General features: G+C 42.6%; 1 protein-coding gene across 8 annotated transcripts in view; it reads left to right on the top strand.

Annotated features, from left to right (window-relative positions):
* The window catches only part of Scaf4 (SR-related CTD associated factor 4), a 54,663-nt gene that overhangs the window by 24,036 nt on the left and 10,774 nt on the right, over nucleotides 1–19,853 (top strand). Inside the window, exons 5-19 of one of the 8 annotated variants that reach the window (XM_021185532.2) lie at nucleotides 744–879; nucleotides 1,465–1,604; nucleotides 2,169–2,318; nucleotides 7,044–7,237; nucleotides 7,511–7,619; nucleotides 9,117–9,497; nucleotides 9,844–9,929; nucleotides 10,876–11,066; nucleotides 11,817–11,917; nucleotides 12,281–12,394; nucleotides 14,267–14,423; nucleotides 15,292–15,449; nucleotides 16,430–16,595; nucleotides 16,685–16,771; nucleotides 16,924–17,115. In XM_021185532.2, the coding sequence (XP_021041191.1) occupies nucleotides 744–879; nucleotides 1,465–1,604; nucleotides 2,169–2,318; nucleotides 7,044–7,237; nucleotides 7,511–7,619; nucleotides 9,117–9,497; nucleotides 9,844–9,929; nucleotides 10,876–11,066; nucleotides 11,817–11,917; nucleotides 12,281–12,394; nucleotides 14,267–14,423; nucleotides 15,292–15,449; nucleotides 16,430–16,595; nucleotides 16,685–16,771; nucleotides 16,924–17,115 (2,362 nt within the window). Of the gene's footprint in view, nucleotides 1–743; nucleotides 880–1,464; nucleotides 1,605–2,168; nucleotides 2,319–7,043; nucleotides 7,238–7,510; nucleotides 7,620–9,116; nucleotides 9,501–9,843; nucleotides 9,930–10,875; nucleotides 11,067–11,816; nucleotides 11,918–12,280; nucleotides 12,395–14,266; nucleotides 14,424–15,291; nucleotides 15,450–16,429; nucleotides 16,596–16,684; nucleotides 16,772–16,923; nucleotides 17,116–19,853 lie in introns of all 8 variants that reach the window. The other 7 variants (XM_021185538.2, XM_021185533.2, XM_021185534.2 and 4 more) reach the window with 7 other exon arrangements.

The following is a 19,853-nucleotide window of genomic DNA, read 5'->3' as shown; positions in this document are numbered from 1 at the left end:
GCTAGTGGGCATGGAGACACATATCCTTTGATCTCAGCACTTAGTGGGCAGATTGCTAATAACAGCAAGCTGAAGCTACAGAAGGAAGACAAACAACTCTGTGTGAGAGAAAATTCTCACCAGGGTTTTGCCTACTCTAGAAGACCCAGATTTGTTCTTCCCCAACATTCACACATGCAAGTGATCAATCTGCAATAAGACTGCAACACACACACATACACACACATACCACAAACACCACAAACACACACACACATACACAGTTTCACTGAAAGAAAGAAGGAACGAACATGAACGATACCTGCACGCTAAATAGGTGGGAATTCACAGTAAACATCACTAACGCTAACTTAACCTGCTGCTTTAGTTTCTCTTAATTCTTAAAGAAGTTATGTAACAGAAAAGGAAACTTGGTTTGCTCAAACCAGAGAGAGAGGAGAAATGCCCGTTTCTGAGAGTAGAGACATTTTGCATTAGGAGAGGCATTGTGGGTTTTGCAGAGTCTGTGTAAGAACATTAGAAATGGTTCTTGAAGTGTTTACCTTCCTTTTTATTTGCTAGGCGTGTATTCTGTTTATGTTCCTTTCATTGGATCATACCACCGAGAAAAGGCTAATTTGAGTAACTGGGGAATAATTCTGATGGATTTTCTCCCTTATGAAACAGTAATTCTCTTTAAAATCAGATATGACACATTATTTCTATAAATATTTATTGTATGTTCATTTTCTTGCATATAACAGAGTAAAATAGTTCGTGTGCTAAATCTTTGGCAAAAAAATGGAGTGTTCAAAATTGAAATTATTCAGCCTCTTTTGGACATGGCAGCAGGAACCAGTAATGCTGCTCCAGTAGCAGAAAACGTCACCAACAATGAAGGTACAGTGCATATCTGCTAGTGACAGAAGGTCCTGCAAGTGCACTGGCGTCTGTCTGCTTTTCTGTGTGTGTGTCTGTGTTGTCCTGTCCCAGTGTGTTTGCCTTTGTTTTATATCTTATTTTCTCTTATTGTTCTTTAGCTGCCTGTTTGTTTTCATAGGGTGTGGGTTCAGATAAGAGGGAGGATCTCAGAGGAGCTGGGGAGGAAAACCATGATCAGAACATAGTGTAGCTTGTCAGCATTTAACAAAAGTTAGCAAAAGCAAGCAAGCAAACAGAAACAAAGAAAGACTAGAATTTCTGTATGTGAAAGGCTTTGTTTCTATGCTGGTAGAAATTCCTGTGGAAGAAGACTTGATTTGCATTTGGAAGGTACAGTTTTTCTTTCTGTATTTTTACTTCAAATGAGAATATGCCCTTTGTTGCTTCATCTCTCTCTCTATCTAGAATATGTCTTAGGAACCACTATCTATTCATTTTCCTATGTAAAACTAGACAGGATTTTGTTTTAGCAGCAAAACTTGAAAGGCATCTTAAAGGGAAAGTATGTTGACTTGTGAGGCCTGCTGCCCTTTGCTTTTTCAGGCTCACCTCCACCCCCAGTAAAAGTCTCTTCTGAACTTGCACAAGCTCCCACAAACTCCATGCCTACTGTAGCCCAGCTGCCCAGCTCCGATGCCTTTGCTGCTGTGGCTCAGCTGTTCCAGACGACTCAAGGCCAGCAGGTAAGCAGCTTGATGACCAGGTGCTGGCAGAGCAGATGCCACTGTGCTCGCTTCCCGTCCTCCTCCATATGCACCTCACCGGAGAAAATGGCTTCCGTCAGAGTAGCCTTTACCAGGGAGCTAACGTGAGGAGTTAGGGCTGCTGAGGAAGTGTGAGCTTGAGAAAGAAGGAAGCGATCAATCGAGAAGACCTCTTTGAAAGAGCTTGAGAGCTGTTGGAGTGGCAGGTGTTGTTGCTAACAATCCTAGTACTGCTGAGTGATTCAAGACGATATGGAGTGAACTTTGCTGTATTTCTAGAAAACCTCCTGTCACAATTCCACGTGTTTTCTCTCTCTGAGCCTTGTTTGTATTTTTGGGATGGTCAACATCCATTTCTGACCGTAAGCAATGCGCACTGTAATGTGTTCACTCACCAACCCAGCGTACATTAGTCAGAGCTGGGTGCTTTCCTGTTACTTACACCTGTCTGTTCTCAGTCACTGAAGATTCGTTTCTTTTCAGTAAATTAACTTTGATGATGTTGCTTTGTCGTGTGGTTTATCAGTTTTCCCATTCTTTAAGCTTCAGCAGATCCTTCAGACTTTTCAACAACCTCCACAACCACAGTCTCCCGCCCTTGACAGTGCTGTGATGGCTCAGGTTCAGGCTATCACAGCTCAGTTAAAGACAGCTCCTACACAGCCACCCGAGCAAAAAACTGCATTTGACAAGGTACGCTTCTCTCACATCACCCACTGTCTGTCTTACTCAGAGCACCTTGTGAGACTTCTCTCTTCTGTAGCTTCTCTGGGTTGTTCTTTTGTTTGTGGTTTGGTGATCTTTTTCTCCTCAACATCAAAATGTATATTTTTCCTGGTGTGTGATGCAGGCTCGCTATAAAAAGTTTCCAGAATAAAGAAAAGTGAGCAGAAGGAAATTGTTCACTGACTGGCCCACTCGCCTCACAACGATGCTCAGTGTTCTGTTGTACGTTTTCTCCAGAAGTAATGTACTGTGGGCCTGTGCCTTTGTTTTGATCTTTATTGTTAGGTCTCTCTACATTCAGCTTGAATGGTCCTTAAGATTCCAATAGGCAAGGCATCCGAGGTTACCTGTCTTGCTACTGATAGACATTTGCTGTTGCCGTGATACCCATAGTTACCATGTCTGTGAGGGGAGTTCTAGGAGGACTTCAGCATCTTTCTGCTTACTCAGGGGGCCTTGCCATCCTTAGACATTCTGTTTCTATGTGGCTGTGACCAAATACCCAAGAGAACAAAATTGAGGGAGGGTGTATTTTGGTTCTTGGTGTCAGAGAATTGAATCCATGGTTGCAGGAGGACTGTGTGGCAGATGAGCCTCTTCAGTTTAAAGGGGAGGGAAGAGGACCTGGACCAGGTGAATCTTTGAGAACTATGCCCCTGGTGGCCTTCTTACAACCATGCACCATCTTCCAAAATTTTTTTCCACCCCCAACACACACACACACCGCCAAAAAAAGGAACATGCCACCAGCTAGGGAGCAAGTAAATGTTGAGCATGGGCCTGTGGGGAGCATCTGAAAGTGAAATGTGTCAAGCATGTTTATGGTATCCCTGGGCTGTGTGGATACCACAAGGCTCTTCTTCTGTCTCGTGGGTTTTTGTTAGGGTTATGCTTTAAAAGTTCTTTTTTTTTGAAAGATTTATTTATTATTATATCTAAGTACACTGTAGCTGTCTTCAGATGCACCAGAAGAGGGCATCAGATCTCATTACAGATGGTTGTGAGCCACCATCTGGTTACTGGGATTTGAACTCTGGATCTTCAGAAGAGCAGTCGGTGCTCTTAACCACTGAGCCATCTCTCCAGCCCGGTCTTAAAATTCTTATTCTAGTTTCACAGTAAAAAGAAATATAAAATATATATAATTTGAAAATCATAGCATTAAATGACATGTTCAATATCATGGTCTCTAAAATTTGTGATTTTGCCTAACATAAGAAAAATTTTATCACCAGTAATTAGTAATGATGAGGTAGATAAATTCCAGTTTTTCATTATTTTATCTCAGTGATTAATGAGTTACTGCTGACTTTAAGAAAGACTGGGTTAAATTTTGAGTGGAAAAAAAATAACAAACAAGACTAGGGAGATTGTTTAGCTAGTAAGTGCTTGCATTGTAAGCATCATGACCTGAGGTCACATCCCCAGTGCTCCATGGAACTTGCTGTCACCCAGTCTAGCCAAGTCTGTGAGACCCAGAGTAAGACCAAGGACATAATAAACATACTCAGCGTAGAGCTGGACAACAACACACACATTTCACACCTGCCCCCCGAATCTGTGGTTGAAGGGGAAACAGAATACAGAGTTCTAAAACAAAAAGAAGCTATGCTAGACTGGTTTGAAAAGATGTGTTTGGATGTGTGCACACATGTGAACAGAAGAATTAATCCCTTGGTATCATTTGGAAGGCTCTCTGTATCTTATGTTTGTCCACTCCTTTTGGAGTGGAGTCTATTCTACAATATGGTTTAAGGTTTTGGTTTTTTATGTTTTTTTTTTTTTTTTTTTNANATTTNTTTTNTTNTNTNTGAGTACACTGTAGCTGTCTTCAGACGCACCAGAAGAGGGCATCAGATCTCATTACAGGTGGTTGTGAGCCACTGTGTGGTTGCTGGGATTTGAACTCAGGACCTCTGGAAGAGCAGTCAGTGCTCTTAACCACTGAGCCAACTCTCTAGCCTTGTTGAAGGTTTTGTTAAGCGTATGTATTTTATGTATTAAAATAACTAATTTATACTTCATGTGTTATTGATTTATTATAATGTCTTACTTGTGTTCATGTTGGGTGCTTCTTTGTTGGCTTGTTTTTTGGACACTGCTTTGTCACACCAATGTTTATTTCTGCATCTTAGTAAGGTTGAAGTAACGTGTATCTGGTGTTGGGGATTAAACTCAAAATCTTAGCATATGCAAATACCTGACCACCCAAGACATAAATATACACTTATTTCCTAATGCACCTCTGCTTGATCTTTCTTAAGTCCTTACGAATGGATTCTACAAATAAACTACAAGTGGCATCCGTGGACAGTAGATAATTGATTGGATGGGAAGATTTTTCTTAGATTTACTTTATGTGTGTGAATGTTTTGCCTGTATGTATGTATATATGTGCATGCCTGGTTCCTATGAGGGTCAGAAAAGGCATCAACGTCTCTGCAACTGGAGTTACAAATGCTTTTGAGCCACCACGTGGGTGCTGGAAACTGAATTGGGTCCTCTGTAAGAGCTGTCAGTGCTTTCAACTACTGAGCTGTCTCTGTAGCTGTATGAGTTTTTTTTTTCTTAAAGAATTCATTTGTGTACTTGTAGAAAACCAGCAAATGTAAAAAATTTTTTTTCAGGTAGATGAGCAGCCTGTAAGCCCATATAATGTCAGCAATGTAGACCTTCCTGGGAACATCCCAAAGGGCAGCGGACTAGAAACTTGGGCAGGCTTTCTGTGCTGTGCTCCTCAGGGGGCTTCTTCAGGAAACAGTTCGTGGGGAAAGATCATGTCCAGGGCCCACTTACTTGACAGGTCGATCTGCTGCATTCCTGGTCTTTTGATTAAATGACGTGATCTAAAGTATTTTACCTCCGATTAATCACAATAATGTCTTTATTAGGGTGGACCTGACAACTGGTGCCTATATTAGATATCCAGGTATTCACGATGTACCTGTCGAGTAGACAGTACTATAAACGCATCCCTTCAGCTCTCAGGTGTGCTGAGAGTTTCTCCTGCAGAGAGCTCACTTACTTTAGTGAATGGATTTCTTTGTTTCATTCATACTTGCGTTTCTAGTCTTTTGGAATTGCTGGGTAGTACTGTTTGTCATTCTCTGCATGCAGCATCTGCTGCTATTACTTTCCCTCTTACATACAGCAGTGGAAATGCTGAGTAAGACCCCGGCAGTGGTTTTACCTGAAGGAGTCCTTTGCACAAAGACATTGTATGCTGGGGGTAATGGCATGGGGTGTGTATGCTGTGTGCTCTGTGCTCCTCATTGCAGTGAGGCCTGTTTTACACTAGACACTGGGAACACTTACTCAGATCTCTCTACATCTTCCTCTAAACCACCAGAAATTATTATTTTTTAAACTAGAGATTTTTTTGTTTCAAATCTTTTTCCAGATAATATACATGGATATTAAAACTGAAAAAAAATGTATCTTGTTGTTACCACAAATTAGTACCAGAAATACAGATTATGATCAGAAAATACTAATTGCTCTTTTATAAAGAAGTTTACTGCTCTGATGATGCACATCTTTAATCCCAGTACTTGAGAGGCAGAGGCAGAAGCAGGTAGATTTGAGTTCGAGGCCAGCTCACTCTACAAAGAGTGCCAGGCCAGCCTGGATTGTTACACAGAGAAACCCTCTGTCAGACAAAGAGTTTTACTGTGCCACCAAACACTCTTTACCCTCGGTGTAGTTCTGTGTAAAGTGTTGTCTAGGAAAGCCCTTCCTCTTGTGACTTAGAAATTTTTTCATAATGTACACTGGAGTTGGAAGGCAGAACAGCACAAGAAATGTGAGTTAGGAGCCTGAGGTGGAAACCCATGAGCTTAGTAGGCATAGCTGGATCATTTTATTATGATTACAAAGTGTATAATCTCTTTAAAGGAAGCCACAGTAACTGTTCAGTGTATTACATTCCCTTCTTAAAATAAGCTTAATTTTTTAAAGTTATGATGGGTGTGATTTATGTATGGCATGGTTCACGTGGAGGTCAGAACAATTTTGAATAGTCTTTTTTTCCCCTTCCACCTTTGCTAGGGTTCTAAGGATGGAATTCAAAAGGCTTGCAAGACAGGCAGCTTATCTGCCAACCCATGAACTTACAGATTATATGTGTTAGGTTTTTTGTTGTTTGTTTTAAGAAAAGTTTGGGAAAATATGTGTGAGTGCTGAAGTTTTGAGAAAGAAATTTTATAGTAAAACTGCTGAAATGACTGTTGGCCCTGTCCTACCCCATATATATTTTTTTCTTTGACTATATTAGTATATTCTCAACTGGGCAGCACACGGGCATATGCGTTTATAGGGATAGGGTAAAGTCTGCACTGTAGCGGCCTGAAAGCATCCACCTATTAGCCTGTGCACAGAGCTCCAGAAGGTTAGCCTAAACAAGTGGGTATTTTACATAAGTGTACTCATAAACTTACTATGAAATAAGCAAAAAAGAACACTGCTTTCATCATTGGAAAAGGAAAATAGAATTTAAAGTTGTATTTTTTTCTAACGTGCACTTAGTCAAAATTGACTGTCTTTAGACCAAGGCCCCCAGAACATGCAGGAGAAAAAGAAATTGTGTATACAGCATGGTAGGGGTATGGCTAGTGCAAATGTGTTATTTCTGTAGTTTCTTTTTTAGTGACTCAGTCTTTGTTTTAAAATGGAATATTGCCATACATATTGCAGAAGCTGCTTGATAGATTCGATTATGATGACGAGCCAGAAGCTGTGGAAGACTCAAAGAAAGAGGATGCTGCAGCTATCAGCACCGCAGCCCTTGCCACGGCTGCGCCTCCTGCACCCACTGCAGCCACACCTGCTGTTGCCGCGGCTGTGCCTGTGCCCTCTGCTACCTCTCCCCCTCCTCCACAGGCCCCATTGTGAGTTCTTCCTAATGCCTTGAAAGTTGTATAATCTAAGCAACAGTTAGGATAAAAACACATTCCAGTACAGTCTTTGTTTTAAAAAATTATATTAAAGAAATTCCTATTGGGAATATTGTCCTTATCAGAGTTAGAATTTTAAAATGTGGCATTTATGTTGTACTAAATATGTTGATTGCCTGTTACTCCAGAGTGACATTCTGCAATATAAATGTAACTTAGGGCATTCAGTGCTTTGAGTGAGTAATGAAAGTGCTCACCTCATTTTAGTGGGTACCCTGGAGATGGTGTGCAACAGCCAGCATACACACAGCATCAAAGTATGGACCAGTTTCAGCCTCGAATGCTGCCAATACAGCAGGATACGATGCACCATCAGGTACCAGCATTTTTCTTTTTCTTTTCTATTTTTTTTCCATGTTTATATTTTATTCCTCCTTTATTTGTTTGTTTGTTTGTTTGTTTGTTTGTTTGTTTTTTGAGACAGGGTTTCTCTGTGTAGCCCCAGCTGTCCTGGAACTCACTTTGTAGACCAGGCTGGCCTCGAACTCAGAAATCCACCTGCCTCTGCCTCCCAAGTGCTGGGATTAAAGGCATGCGCCACCACTGCCCAGCTTCCTCTTTTATTTTTTTTATTTATTTATTTTTTTAAAGATTTATTTATTTATTATATGTAAGTACACTGTAGCTGTCTTCAGACACACCAGAAGAGGGAGTCAGATCTCATTATAGATGGTTGTGAGCCACCATGTGGTTGCTGGGATTTGAACTCCGGACCTTCGGAAGAGCAGTCGAGTGCTCTTACCCACTGAGCCAATCTCACCAGCCCCCTCTTTTATTTTTATTAGATATTTTCTTTATTTACATTTCAAATGTTATCCCCTTTCCTGGTTTCCCCTCCGAAAACCCCCTATCCCCTCTCCCCTCCCCCTGCTCACCAAACTCCTGCTTCCTGGCGCTGGCATTCCCCTACACTGGTGCATAGAACCTTCACAGGACCAAGAGCCTCTCCTCCCATTGATGACTGACAAGGCCATCCTCGGCCATTTTTCTTGTACTGACCTTTTTGTACTTCTAAGCACTGCTGTTACTACACAGTTTGTGAGGCGAGCTGCAGCTCCAGTGGAGGCTGTGGAGTGGCTACTGTCTTGAGTTGCTTTTGATTTCAGTTACAGGGTTATAAACATGACATCTCATCTACTAATAATACATGTTTTCGTTAAAATAATTTAATAGCATTGACCTTGTAAAGAAACCTCCTCGTCACAGAATGTTTCCCTTGCTAGAGTCTCTCTCCTGCATGCTGTGATGATTGGATACTATGGAGAGCTTTCCATTCTTAGTGTCAGTTGTGTTGCTAGTGTGTATGTACACCAGAGGTTACAGGAGATTCTGTAGCTTCACTTTGCTATGAATCGAAAACCATTGTTTTTTTCTTTTGCACTTGTTTCTGAGATGAAGTCTTGTGTGTGGATCTGTCTCCATTTGTAGACCAGCCTGACAACTCTGGTGTACACCATCATGCCTAGCAAACACAGGTTTTTTTTTTTTTTAAGGAATCAAAAAGCCACTTCTTGCAGCCATTTTTCCTTCTAAAATCGTAATTACTGTTAAAAAGTTGAAGGAAGACCATTTGCAATCAAGCACCTCCTTGGCTGAGGTTAGCTTGTCATTGTCACCTTGTACATAAAACTGCACCTTAAATCACTGTTCAGAATTCTGGATGAGTTGCAGAACTTTCAAATATGTCATATTTGAGTATGTAATAATGGTATAGAAACCGGGTAGCTTTTCTCAATTAAAATGTATTGAAGTTTTTCAAAGCTATTTTTTGTTGCTGGTACTTAATAGATTTAACTCTTCTTTAAAATGAAAGGTTCCGCTTCCTCCTAACGGACAGATGCCAGGATTTGGGCTTCTTTCTGCACCACCTCCATTTCCTCCCATGCCTCAGCCGGGGATGCCGCAGCCTGGGATGGCTCAGCCGGGATTGGCACAGCCTGGGATGCCTCAGCCTACAATGCCACAGCCAGGGATGCCACAGCCAGGGATGCCGCAGCCAGGGGTGCCTCAGCCTGGGATGGCTCAGCCAGGATTGGCACAGCCGGGGATGGCTCAGCCTGGGATGCCTCAGCCTGCCATGCCTCAGCCAGGGATGGCTCAGCCTGGGGTTTCTCCAGCTCCACCAGTACAGCCAACTTTCCAATCAACTTTTCAGCCACAAAATGAACCCCATTCACAAAAACCACATCAGCAGGTAGTAGTTTCTTAGGTTGATTTACACACATTCCTTGTTGTTCCTTTGCTGATTTTGTTTCAGGGTGCTCCAGGAGTTTAGTAGAGAGTCCATACAAGTGTGGGGCTGAGCTAGAGGGAAGAGGTTCAGTCAGTGCCTAGATTACAGTGTTTGTATGTGATTTATACAAAGTAACTTCCACAAGTAGTGAACTCTCCCCTTAGTTTGCAAATACTGTGAAAGGTTTTGTTTTGTTTAATGGTGGCTAGTACTCATTTGATCCAAGAAACAAAAAATTAGTATGTATATATATCTTTCAGTTTCTAGATTTCTGATTTTTCTGGGTTTGTTTGTTTTGTTTTTAAAGGAAATGGAAGTAGAGCAGCCTTGTGTTACAGAGGTTAAGCGGCATGTGCCCGAGAGCAGAAAGTCGAGATCCAGGTCAGCATCCAGGTAACTTAGAGGATGAGCTGTGGCTCTGTGATCTGAGGACACTGGGAAACCTCATTACACTGCCGCTGCTGCTTGTTGTTGTTGTTGTTGTTGTTGTTGTTAAATAGGGTGTAGTATACTATATAACCCTGACTGGCAAGGGACTCCGTGTGTAGACTTGGCTGGCCTTGAATTCAGAGCAATCCACCTAACCATATCCAGCTTTAGGTTTTTCTGATATTCAAAATGTTAACATTAACAGTTGGTACATAAGGAGAAGGTATCAAAAATAACAGATTTTCATTTTGTTTTTTAGTCAAATCTGGGGTTGGAGCTAAGTCAGAGTGCTTGCCTCATGTACCTAAGGCTCTGAGCTCAGTCCTGAGCACTGCTTGAACTAGGTCTGCTATTGCACACCTATAACCCCAGCACTGGGGATCAGAGGTTTCAGGCCAGCTTGATATACATGAGACCTTGCCTTGAAAAGATCAGAATAAACAAACAAACAAATAAGCAAGCCAGCCAGCCAAGTAAAATTGTTTTCAAATTTAAGTCACCTTACCCACATTTTGTTTGAGTGACTTAGTGGTGGTGGTGGTGGGGGGGAGTTCTAGGAGTTTTAAGTTCTACACTGACAACAGAAGTGGGCATAGCATATTGAAGTCACCGTCCACTGTGTTCTTCAAAGAAGAAAGGGTTAGGAGCAGCAATGTTCCCAGCCGTGAGCATGGACTTCTTAGACCATGAAGATGGAATTGCGGGGAGTGTTAGAGATGCTACACGGAGAAGACAGTTATAAGCCATCAGCTTTATTTATTTTGTTTAAATTTTACCCTGCATTCCCTGTTACCAAGTTCTTACAGATCCAAATGTTCACATACATACTTGTGGTTTTTCTTAAACTTAATATATGCATCTTTCCCTTCTTTCTCGTGTGCTATCCATCTCCTTATTGGAAACGTATTAGGTCACCAAAAAGGAGAAGATCTAGGTCTGGCTCTAGGTCTCGGAGATCCCGCCACCGTCGCTCTCGGTCTCGGTCCAGGGATAGGCGCCGACACTCACCTCGCTCTCGATCTCAAGAAAGACGGGATCGAGAAAAAGAGAGGGAACGGCGGCAGAAAGGCCTCCCTCAGATCAAGTCAGAAACTGCCAGTGGTAAATAGTGAACCTGTCTTCATACTCTCTCCCCACCCCCACCCCCGTTGTGGGTTTAAGATGTTTTATGACTGTTGGCAAAGCCATAAATGATACGTTATCATTGTGGTCGAGTTTTATTCTGAGTAGGGCTTCTGTGTGTATGTCTGACTTATGTACTACACGGGCTTTCTAGTACTTCTGTACATGAGCTAGTGTATCTTTCCACCAGCACAACTGCTTCCCTCTTTGATGAATATTCAGTAATTTGTAGGCTGTGTTAGCTTGGTTGTCATCATTTTTAGAACATACATAGTAGGCATATTCTTGTAAATCATTAACTACTACAGTTTACATCATAATAGTGACCAGTAGGTATTTAAAATGAGGCTCATGCTTAGGAGACACCATACAAAGAAACTATGCACTGAAGCTACAAGTGGGTGGCTGCTGCTTAAGGCTAGGTGGTTGGTAAGAGCCTGAGGTTCCAGCCTGGTTTTGTTCTGGCTGACGGATGGTCACTGCTGTTAGGGCCTGAGGCTTCATAGGTATTGTTAGGTCTAGTCACAGAGGGACTAAGTGCTTTTCCAAGTCTTGTGTGCTAGTTTAATTTCTAAATAACTACTTTTAAACTTTTAAGTTTATATGTACTTTAATGAATGGGATTTCCTATTTAAACTTTTGGCATTGTGATGTGACATAGTCATGACACTTATTAATGTGCAGTGCTGCTGGGTGAAGTGTGTGTTTTAATGACTAATTTACTTTCAGTTTGTAGTACCACACTGTGGGTGGGACAACTGGACAAAAGGACTACTCAGCAGGATGTTGCCAGTCTCTTAGAAGAGTTTGGCCCAATTGAATCAATTAATGTGAGTATTTATTGCCTTTAGGATGCGGTGCTAACTAAGCAAGAAGTGCTCAGTTGTTTTGAGACTGAGGCCTTGAGCTCTCAGCTGCAGGCTCCCTTAACATTCTGTGCAGTAGATTCCTCTTGGACAATGGTGCTTACGTTGAAATACCTTTCTAGGAAAGTAACAAAATGTGCACGGTTTAATTAAGAGCAGACTTGAATTGCCACGGTCTGACCCCACAGGTTCTTACTTAGCTGTTTGGTGGTGGTGCTGGGGGCTGCGAGGTTGTGCTTGCTCACAGTGCTTGAGCTCTTCTGTGGACTCAAAGCGCTGCTGAGAAGGAAGGGGTGAGTGCTCTGACCTGTGGTTTGCTTCTGTCAGATGATTCCTCCCAGGGGCTGTGCCTACATTGTCATGGTTCATAGACAAGATGCATACCGTGCCCTGCAGAAACTGAGCCGAGGAAACTACAAAGTGAACCAGAAATCCATAAAGGTACATTTCATCATTTACAAAAGGGTTTGATATGTAAATATACTGTTGTTGGGGGTTTTCTCTTCAACTATAATTTTACTGCTTGGGAATGGCTTGAGACATAAAAGCTACCCTGTAAAAATACGATAACAACAATAACAAAGCAATAACGTTACTAGTTGACATAAAATTTTATGTAACAATTTTCTTAGGGCATTTATTTCTTTATTTAATTTTATTTATATGAGTACACCGTCTTCAGACCCACATTAGAGGGCATCAGATCCCATTACAGATGGTTGTGAGCCACCATGTGCTTGCTGGGATTTGAATTCAGGACCTCTGGAAGAGCAGTCAGTCTCTTAACTTCTGAGCCATTTCTCCAGCCCTCTTTGTTTGTTTGTTTGTTTTTTAAAGATTTATTTATTTATTATATGTAAGTACACTGTAGCTGCCCTCAGACACTCCAGAAGAGGGCATCAGATTTCGTTACGGATGGTTGTGAGCCACCATGTGGTTGCTGGGAATTGAACTCGGGACCTTTGGAAGAGCAGTCGGCGCTCTTAACCACTGAGCCCTGTTTATTTGTTTTTAACCAAGCTTTTCTTCTCCCCCAGCTCTTCCAGATCCCACCTCCCTCCCTAACTCTCCATGTCCCTTCATCCCACCCCCTCACTCCCCACCACCACCACTGGGGTCTGGAAAACAAGCAATAAAACGAGGGCAGAAAAGCACAGAAAACATCACATCCTCTTCAAAATCAGAAACCAAAACACATAGGCAAAAAGTCACTGAGACAAAAATGCCCAAAGCAGCTGGAGAAAAAGTCCAACAAAACTCCCAACAAAGAGTTTGTTTTGAGTTGTCCGTGCACTACTGAGCATGGGCCTGCTCTGAGGGAAATAAATGCAGGGAAAACTAATTGGGAAAAACTCATGTTTCTTTGGCAAGCAAATGTTAGTTTCAGGAACCTCTTGGTTAGAGGTGGGAGCCTGTGCTGGCTTCTCCCATTTCTGAGCTGGTGCCTTATCTGGCTTGATCCCAGGCAGGACCTGTAGAAGCCATCTCTGATTTTTGTTTGTTTGTTTTGTTTTGTTTTCGAGACAGGGTTTCTCTGTATAGTCCTGGCTGTCCTGGAACTCGCTTTGTAGACCAGGCTGGACTCAAACTCAGAAATCCACCTGCCTCTGCCTCCCGAGTGCTGGGATAAAAGGTGTGCGCCACCACACCCGGCTCCCCCCCACCTCCCTCTCTGATTTCATAGGTGTATCAGTACAATTGGAGTTACCCAGGCCCTTTGCACATAAGTTCCCTGAACCCTGTGGGGAGGGTTTAAAGAAGGTAGCCCATTTAGGATGTTGGGTCTCTGTTATTTCCTATCACTTGCAGAGTACCACATCTGTCTAGCTCTAATTGGTGCTTTAAAGATGTTTTCTAGTCAAATATTCTTGTATAAAAATGTGGATATTCCACAACCTAAGGTTTACCACCCCATCTTAGAATTAACTGTGAAAACAAAATTAACAAAGGTAAAGAAAGTTAGAAGTGCATCCTCTTAAAATTAGACAGCCACCCTCTGAGGAGTCGGGATTCGGTGCTGTTGTAGTTACTGCCTGGTTCTACTCTAATGTGGACTGGAAAAGGATGTTGCCCTCTCTGTCGACTCTGAAAAGTGGTCTCCAGTGTGCTGGGCTTCTCCTTGCTGAGCCCATCCCTCTGCTGTGTGCTGACTGTGCATGTGGGAGACAGCAGAGGCGTTAGTCTGCTTAGTGAGGAGGAGTCTTAAGTGTGCAGGCCCAGTTCGGCCAGGCTGCTTCTGCTGCCCTGTCCAGAGGAGGAGGGTGGTGGGGAGTGGTCAATTGAAGGTTCTTCGTGTATTTCCACCAATTGTAGATTGCCTGGGCCTTGAACAAAGGAATAAAGGCGGATTATAAACAGTATTGGGATGTTGAACTTGGTGTCACTTACATTCCGTGGGACAAAGTCAAAGCTGAGGAGCTGGAGAGTTTCTGTGAAGGAGGCATGCTGGACAGTGACACACTTAACCCAGGTAAGCAGACCTGTCACTGATAGGTCACAGTCATGTAACCAAATGTAAGTTTATGCTTGGCTTAAGTCCCAGTCAGGAGACACTGTGATCTTTCTCTGTGTAGTGTGGTCAGTGGAGAAGTACAGACACTCTAGATATTGTGAGGCTTGTGGTTAAGCAGGACTGTGCACTGAAAACAGACTACTGAGTCCCCATTGCGCATCATCTGTACAAGCTGCCTGGCTAATGCACAGTGCCTCCTCATCAGAACACTTTGAACACAGGAGCATCTTAGGTTTGGGCTCTTTGATTAGAGATGCTGTACTAATAAGATATGGTGGCACAACTCTGTATTATGTTTTAATCCATGCTTCAGAAATAATTTCTTAAAATTATTTCTTTAAATACCCAGAGAAGACACACACACACTCACGCGCACAGGCACGCTTGCATATTAGACCAGGAAGTCTATTTGTGGACACAAATATTACGAGTGTCAAGTTAGTAGTAAGCTTGCTGTGGGGGTAAAAGGTGTGTAGCGTGTTGACAACAAAAGCAAGGACGATCAGTAAAGCCCTGGGATACAGAATGGAAAGATAACTTTCTGGATTTTCTTCCTTCGAAGATACCAAAAGAGGTGGAAGGGGCTCTCAGTTTTTAATAATCGGGAGTGACTGAGAGGATAGCCTTAGAGCTGAGAATGTCTGCTGGATCCATATGTTCACCCATATTTCTGTGGTTACTTGTTGATTTAAATAATTACTAAAAATAATAACATGAGTTTGTTCAGTGAAGCTAATATTTTCTAATCTTTAGTTTTCAACTTTATATATTTAAAGCTATACATGAAAATGGTAACCATTTATTGTTACATTTCTTTAATTCACAGATTGGAAAGGCATCCCCAAGAAGCCTGAAAATGAAGTTGCCCAGAATGGAGGTGCAGAAGCCTCCCACACAGAGCCAGTGTCCCCCATACCTAAGCCTGTGCCTGTGCCTGTGCCTCCCATTCCTGTTCCTGCGCCTATAACAGTGCCACCTCCACAGGTAAGGGATTAACCCTTCAAAGGTCTGAAGGACGACTTTTGAAATCTTACTCTTCTGTCTAAAAGTGAGTAGATAGGCGTAGGAGTTTCCCGACTTTGGTATTAAATCTCTTTGGAAACTCCAGCTTTTTTCCGTAAATGTCAATAAAACCCGATTAAATTTAGATTTTTTCAAGTGTGTGGATCACTCAGTGCCCTTGATTTACGTTGGCCTAGAGATGAAATCCAAAACTCCTATGGAGATGTTAGGCCTTCGTTCTTCAGGGAGTTCCTGTGTTCTGAACTCAGACACACATACCCAAGCCCCAGCTGCTTTGTGGGAGGAAGATGGAATCATTTCATGTTTGTTTACTGTTTTGTTGTTGGAATTGGTTGGTTGGTTTTTTCAAGACAGGGTCTTGCCATGTAGCCCAGGCTACCCTCAAGCTTGCATTTTTCTGTCTCAGTTTCCCAAGTGCTAGAACTGCATGACCCAATATATCTACCTGGCTTATTGATAAACTACAGGTTGCATTTGTTAGGGGTTTGGTAAGTGTCAGACACCATTACTAAATGTGTATTAACTCATGTAATCTCATACTTACTTCAGATTACGTTTCCACTTTAGAAAGCTTAAATAACCAGGAAAGCACTACAGACCATTTGACTCTAGGATCATTTATCTTCGCCTAATACATAAATTGCCAGCTATCCTTTCTTAGACATACATTTCCAATTTTTTAAAATTCCAGCCTTAGAGTATTATTAGACATATTGTATGCCATCAGAACACTAATTGATGCCAGTCAGAATGGCCATCTTACCGGAGAGAGCAGAGCTTAGGGTTATAGCATTTAGGTAGGCACAGGTTGCCTAGTTACTATCTTTTTATTCTAGTCAATGTAGTGGTATAATGAAAACTGAAGAGCGCCTGCTTTTATTTTCTCAGCACACATATACTGTATTTGGAAGCAACTAAGTATGTTTTCATTTTTCTTGCAGGTCCCGCCCCATCAGCCGGGCCCTCCTGTTGTCGGTGCTCTCCAGCCGCCCGCTTTCACCCCTCCCTTAGGAATGCCCCCTCCAGGCTTTGGCCCTGGCGTTCCTCCTCCCCCTCCTCCTCCACCATTTTTGCGCCCAGGATTCAACCCAATGCATTTACCACCAGGTACACTGGCTTGCCTGAGAATACCCTTCTTAGGCCCTGAGATGAAGTCATGTAGCAGGAGTTGACATGGTTTTTCTTACTCTATCTAGGTTTCCTTCCTCCTGGACCCCCACCTCCTATAACTCCACCAGTATCCATTCCTCCACCTCACACTCCACCAATAAGCATCCCAAACTGTAAGCATGTCTTTCCTCTGTGCTGACTTGACGTCTTGGAGTTGGGTAGGAGGGAAAGTGAACAAACAGGAGGGTCTGTAGTCTGGTTGAGATGGTTGACCGGGAGCATGACTAATCACTCAGCTTCACATGTCAATGTGGTTGTTCCTTAGCTACTATCGCTGGTATAAGTGAAGACACTACAAAAGACTTATCTATTGGAAATCCCATTCCAACAGTGGTGTCTGGGGCTAGAGGAAATGCCGAGTCTGGTGACAGTGCGAAAATGTATGGTTCTGCTGGGCCACCTGCTGCACCCACGAGTCTGCCCACCCCTCCTGTAACCCAGCCCGTGTCACTGCTTGGTAAGTTAATTATTCTTTTATTGTTACTTTTTTTCCCCCCTTCATGTTTGCTTTTTAAAAATACTGTGAATTTTGGCAAAGTACTATCCCCCGTGCAGTGTTCCTTTAAGGAAGATCTTAAATGGCTTGTGCAGTTGTTCTTCACTAGGTGGCCTGATGCCTAGGTGTCCTGAATAAAACATTCCCGTCTGCATGCTAATTTGGTGTATACACTAATTAACTTCTGTGGAAGCATTGCTACAGTCCTGTTCTTGATGGATATCATTCCACACTTGCATCTCCAGCAGCTGGTTCCTTGTAGACATTTCTCGTCTTCCCTGTCGAGAGCTTTTAAAGTTCTGACAGATACATCCCTAGGATAATTCTAGCAGAATGGAGTTTTCTGAGTGACGGCTGTACAGTTACGGTGGAGCTGAGGCCTTTCTGACTGGCTCCTTGGTTTTCTTCTGCTGGAGTTGCTTCTTTCCACAGTCTCACCACTGCAGGCAGGAGAGGCACAGCCTAGAGGCAGGCGTTAAAGCTTCCTTGTGGTACTGACCTGCTTCACATCACGTAGTTTTTATAACAGACCATCTTTTAAGGTAATAAATCATACTTGAAGTGTATTGCCAAGAATAATTAACATCTGATTCTCTTAATGGGAAGTTAGTTCTTGTGAGTTTGAGTCTGTTTTATTTTCAGAGGTGTGTGTGTGTGTGTGTATGTGTGTGTGTGTGTGTGTGAGAGAGAGAGAGAGAGAGAGAGAGAGAGAGAGAGAGAGTGCGTGCGTGTGGGTGCATGCACACGTGCTGCCCATTTGCTCTCAGAACCTTATGTAGCTTTAGAGGAGAATTGATTGGCAGCCTGAGATGCGTGACTGGGATGCTGATTTCAGATAAAGCACTTTCCTCTTCACCAAGAGCTTCTGCATTAAAGTTTCTTGTTGTTGTTGCATGAAGCTCATTTGTGATAAACATGCCGATTTCTTTTCAAATGGCTATATCATCCTTGTTCAGGCTACACTTTAGGGCTTGTAATACTAACTTTACTTTGAATTTCCTTAGTAAGCAGGGGGAAAAATGTGAGAGAAGGATCTGGGAAGGTGTTTGTTAATGAAGGGCTCTGACTCTTGTCCTGGCTGGGAATGGCAGAGAGGCACCATGGGGCACCAGCATTGCCTGGCCTCATGTGGATAGGACTTTTTCATATTTCTAATGTGCTTGTATGAGAATCTGAGAATCTGAATCAGATGCAGCTTTCTAGTCAGCCCTTCCTCCACATCCTTTCCACCTGTGCACATCTCTGACTTGGAAAACAATCTTGTCTAAGGTCCGAAGTTGTCAGGCTGCCCTTAACTTACAAAGTTGTGTATATTTGTGATTTTCTTTGGACTTCGTAACTTCACTGAATGAGTAGAGAGATTTTATCTTCTCCAAGAGTGTGCTAGCCGCTGCTTATAAGCACTACTCTTGTTTGAAGTGAGTGCCTGCCTCTCTACCCCTGCATCCTGAGACCCCACCCTTTGTTTCATGCCACCACTGAGCAGACAGCTTAACCTTTGCAACCAACATGAAATAAAACAAAAAATCTGTAAGCTTAAAATTTTAATGTGGTAAGCACAGCATGGCTAAAGAACACCGACTCCCTCCATGGGTGTCATTGCCTGTTGACCTGTGTGTGTCCTCCCTCACAGGATGGTAGGTCATGCTAGAGGCCCCTGGTTCCCATGAATAAGGGGGGGTAGGTGAATAAGGGACTTGACAATGCAGGGCTCTTTCCTGTCCATCCTCTTTGTCTGTAACTTTTAAGACAAAATTTGAAATTTGAAGGTAGTTTCAAATCCTGGAAGGTTTAAAATTTGATATAAGGTAAAAATGGAAACTTTTATTAAAATAAGTACTTTAAACTAACACTTATAGTCTAGTTTCCGTTAACAGAAGGAAAATCTTGTGCATGCCTTCAGTCAGAAATCTGGAAACATGCTGGGCTTTGTGTGTGGCACTGTGCACCCAGAACTCGGGAGGCTGCGGTCCAAGGATCTTGAGTTGGAGATTAGCCTGAGCTACATAGCAAGCCCCTGTCTCTAAGAAAGAAATCTTGAAACAACAAAGATAGTCGCATAAATCTTGACCTTTCAGAGAAATAAGCTTTGGTTTTCTTACTATTCCAAAGGTTTAATCGAAAGTTTAACATTCTTGACCTGATTTTCACACTGTAGTAGAGCAGCCCTTTGAAGAGGTGAGTGGGTGTCCACCCTGAACTGCCACTGCACTCCTCCCAGGGCTTCTGGTATGGTAGGATTAGTCCCTCCCACTCCATCCCAGCACTCTTTTCTGGCCTTCATTTGCCATTCACATTGTCATCTGTCACAAGAATCAAAAAGGAAGCTGATCCTTGGACATCCCTGTCACCAGTGAATGTCAAAGTACTCACCCATACCTCCTCCTGCCTGACAGGGGTGAGTTGGGTTTTTTGTTGGTTTTTTGTTTTTTTTTTTTTTAAGTGAGGTGTTTTTTGTTGTTGTTGTTGTTGTTTCCATGTGCATTCAAATAAAGGAGAATTTACTCAGAAGCATCACAGTTGCACCACTTTGACTGAGGAACGCAAGAATCCCACTATGGTGTCACAGTACCAGTGGACCACGAGCTGGGTGCAGGTGGTGTTAATCCCCCTGTGGGAACTTAGGGACCAGGTGTTCCCCCTTTCCTTGGTGCTCTGATGTTTCCATAAGTCTGTAAAAAGAGATGTTGTGTTGACCA

This window comes from Mus caroli, chromosome 16, assembly GCF_900094665.2.
Source record: "Mus caroli chromosome 16, CAROLI_EIJ_v1.1, whole genome shotgun sequence".
NCBI classification, from domain to species: Eukaryota; Metazoa; Chordata; class Mammalia; order Rodentia; family Muridae; genus Mus; species Mus caroli.
The sequence above is the reverse complement of the archived record's forward strand: the minus strand, read 5'-3'. Positions and strand labels throughout refer to the sequence as shown.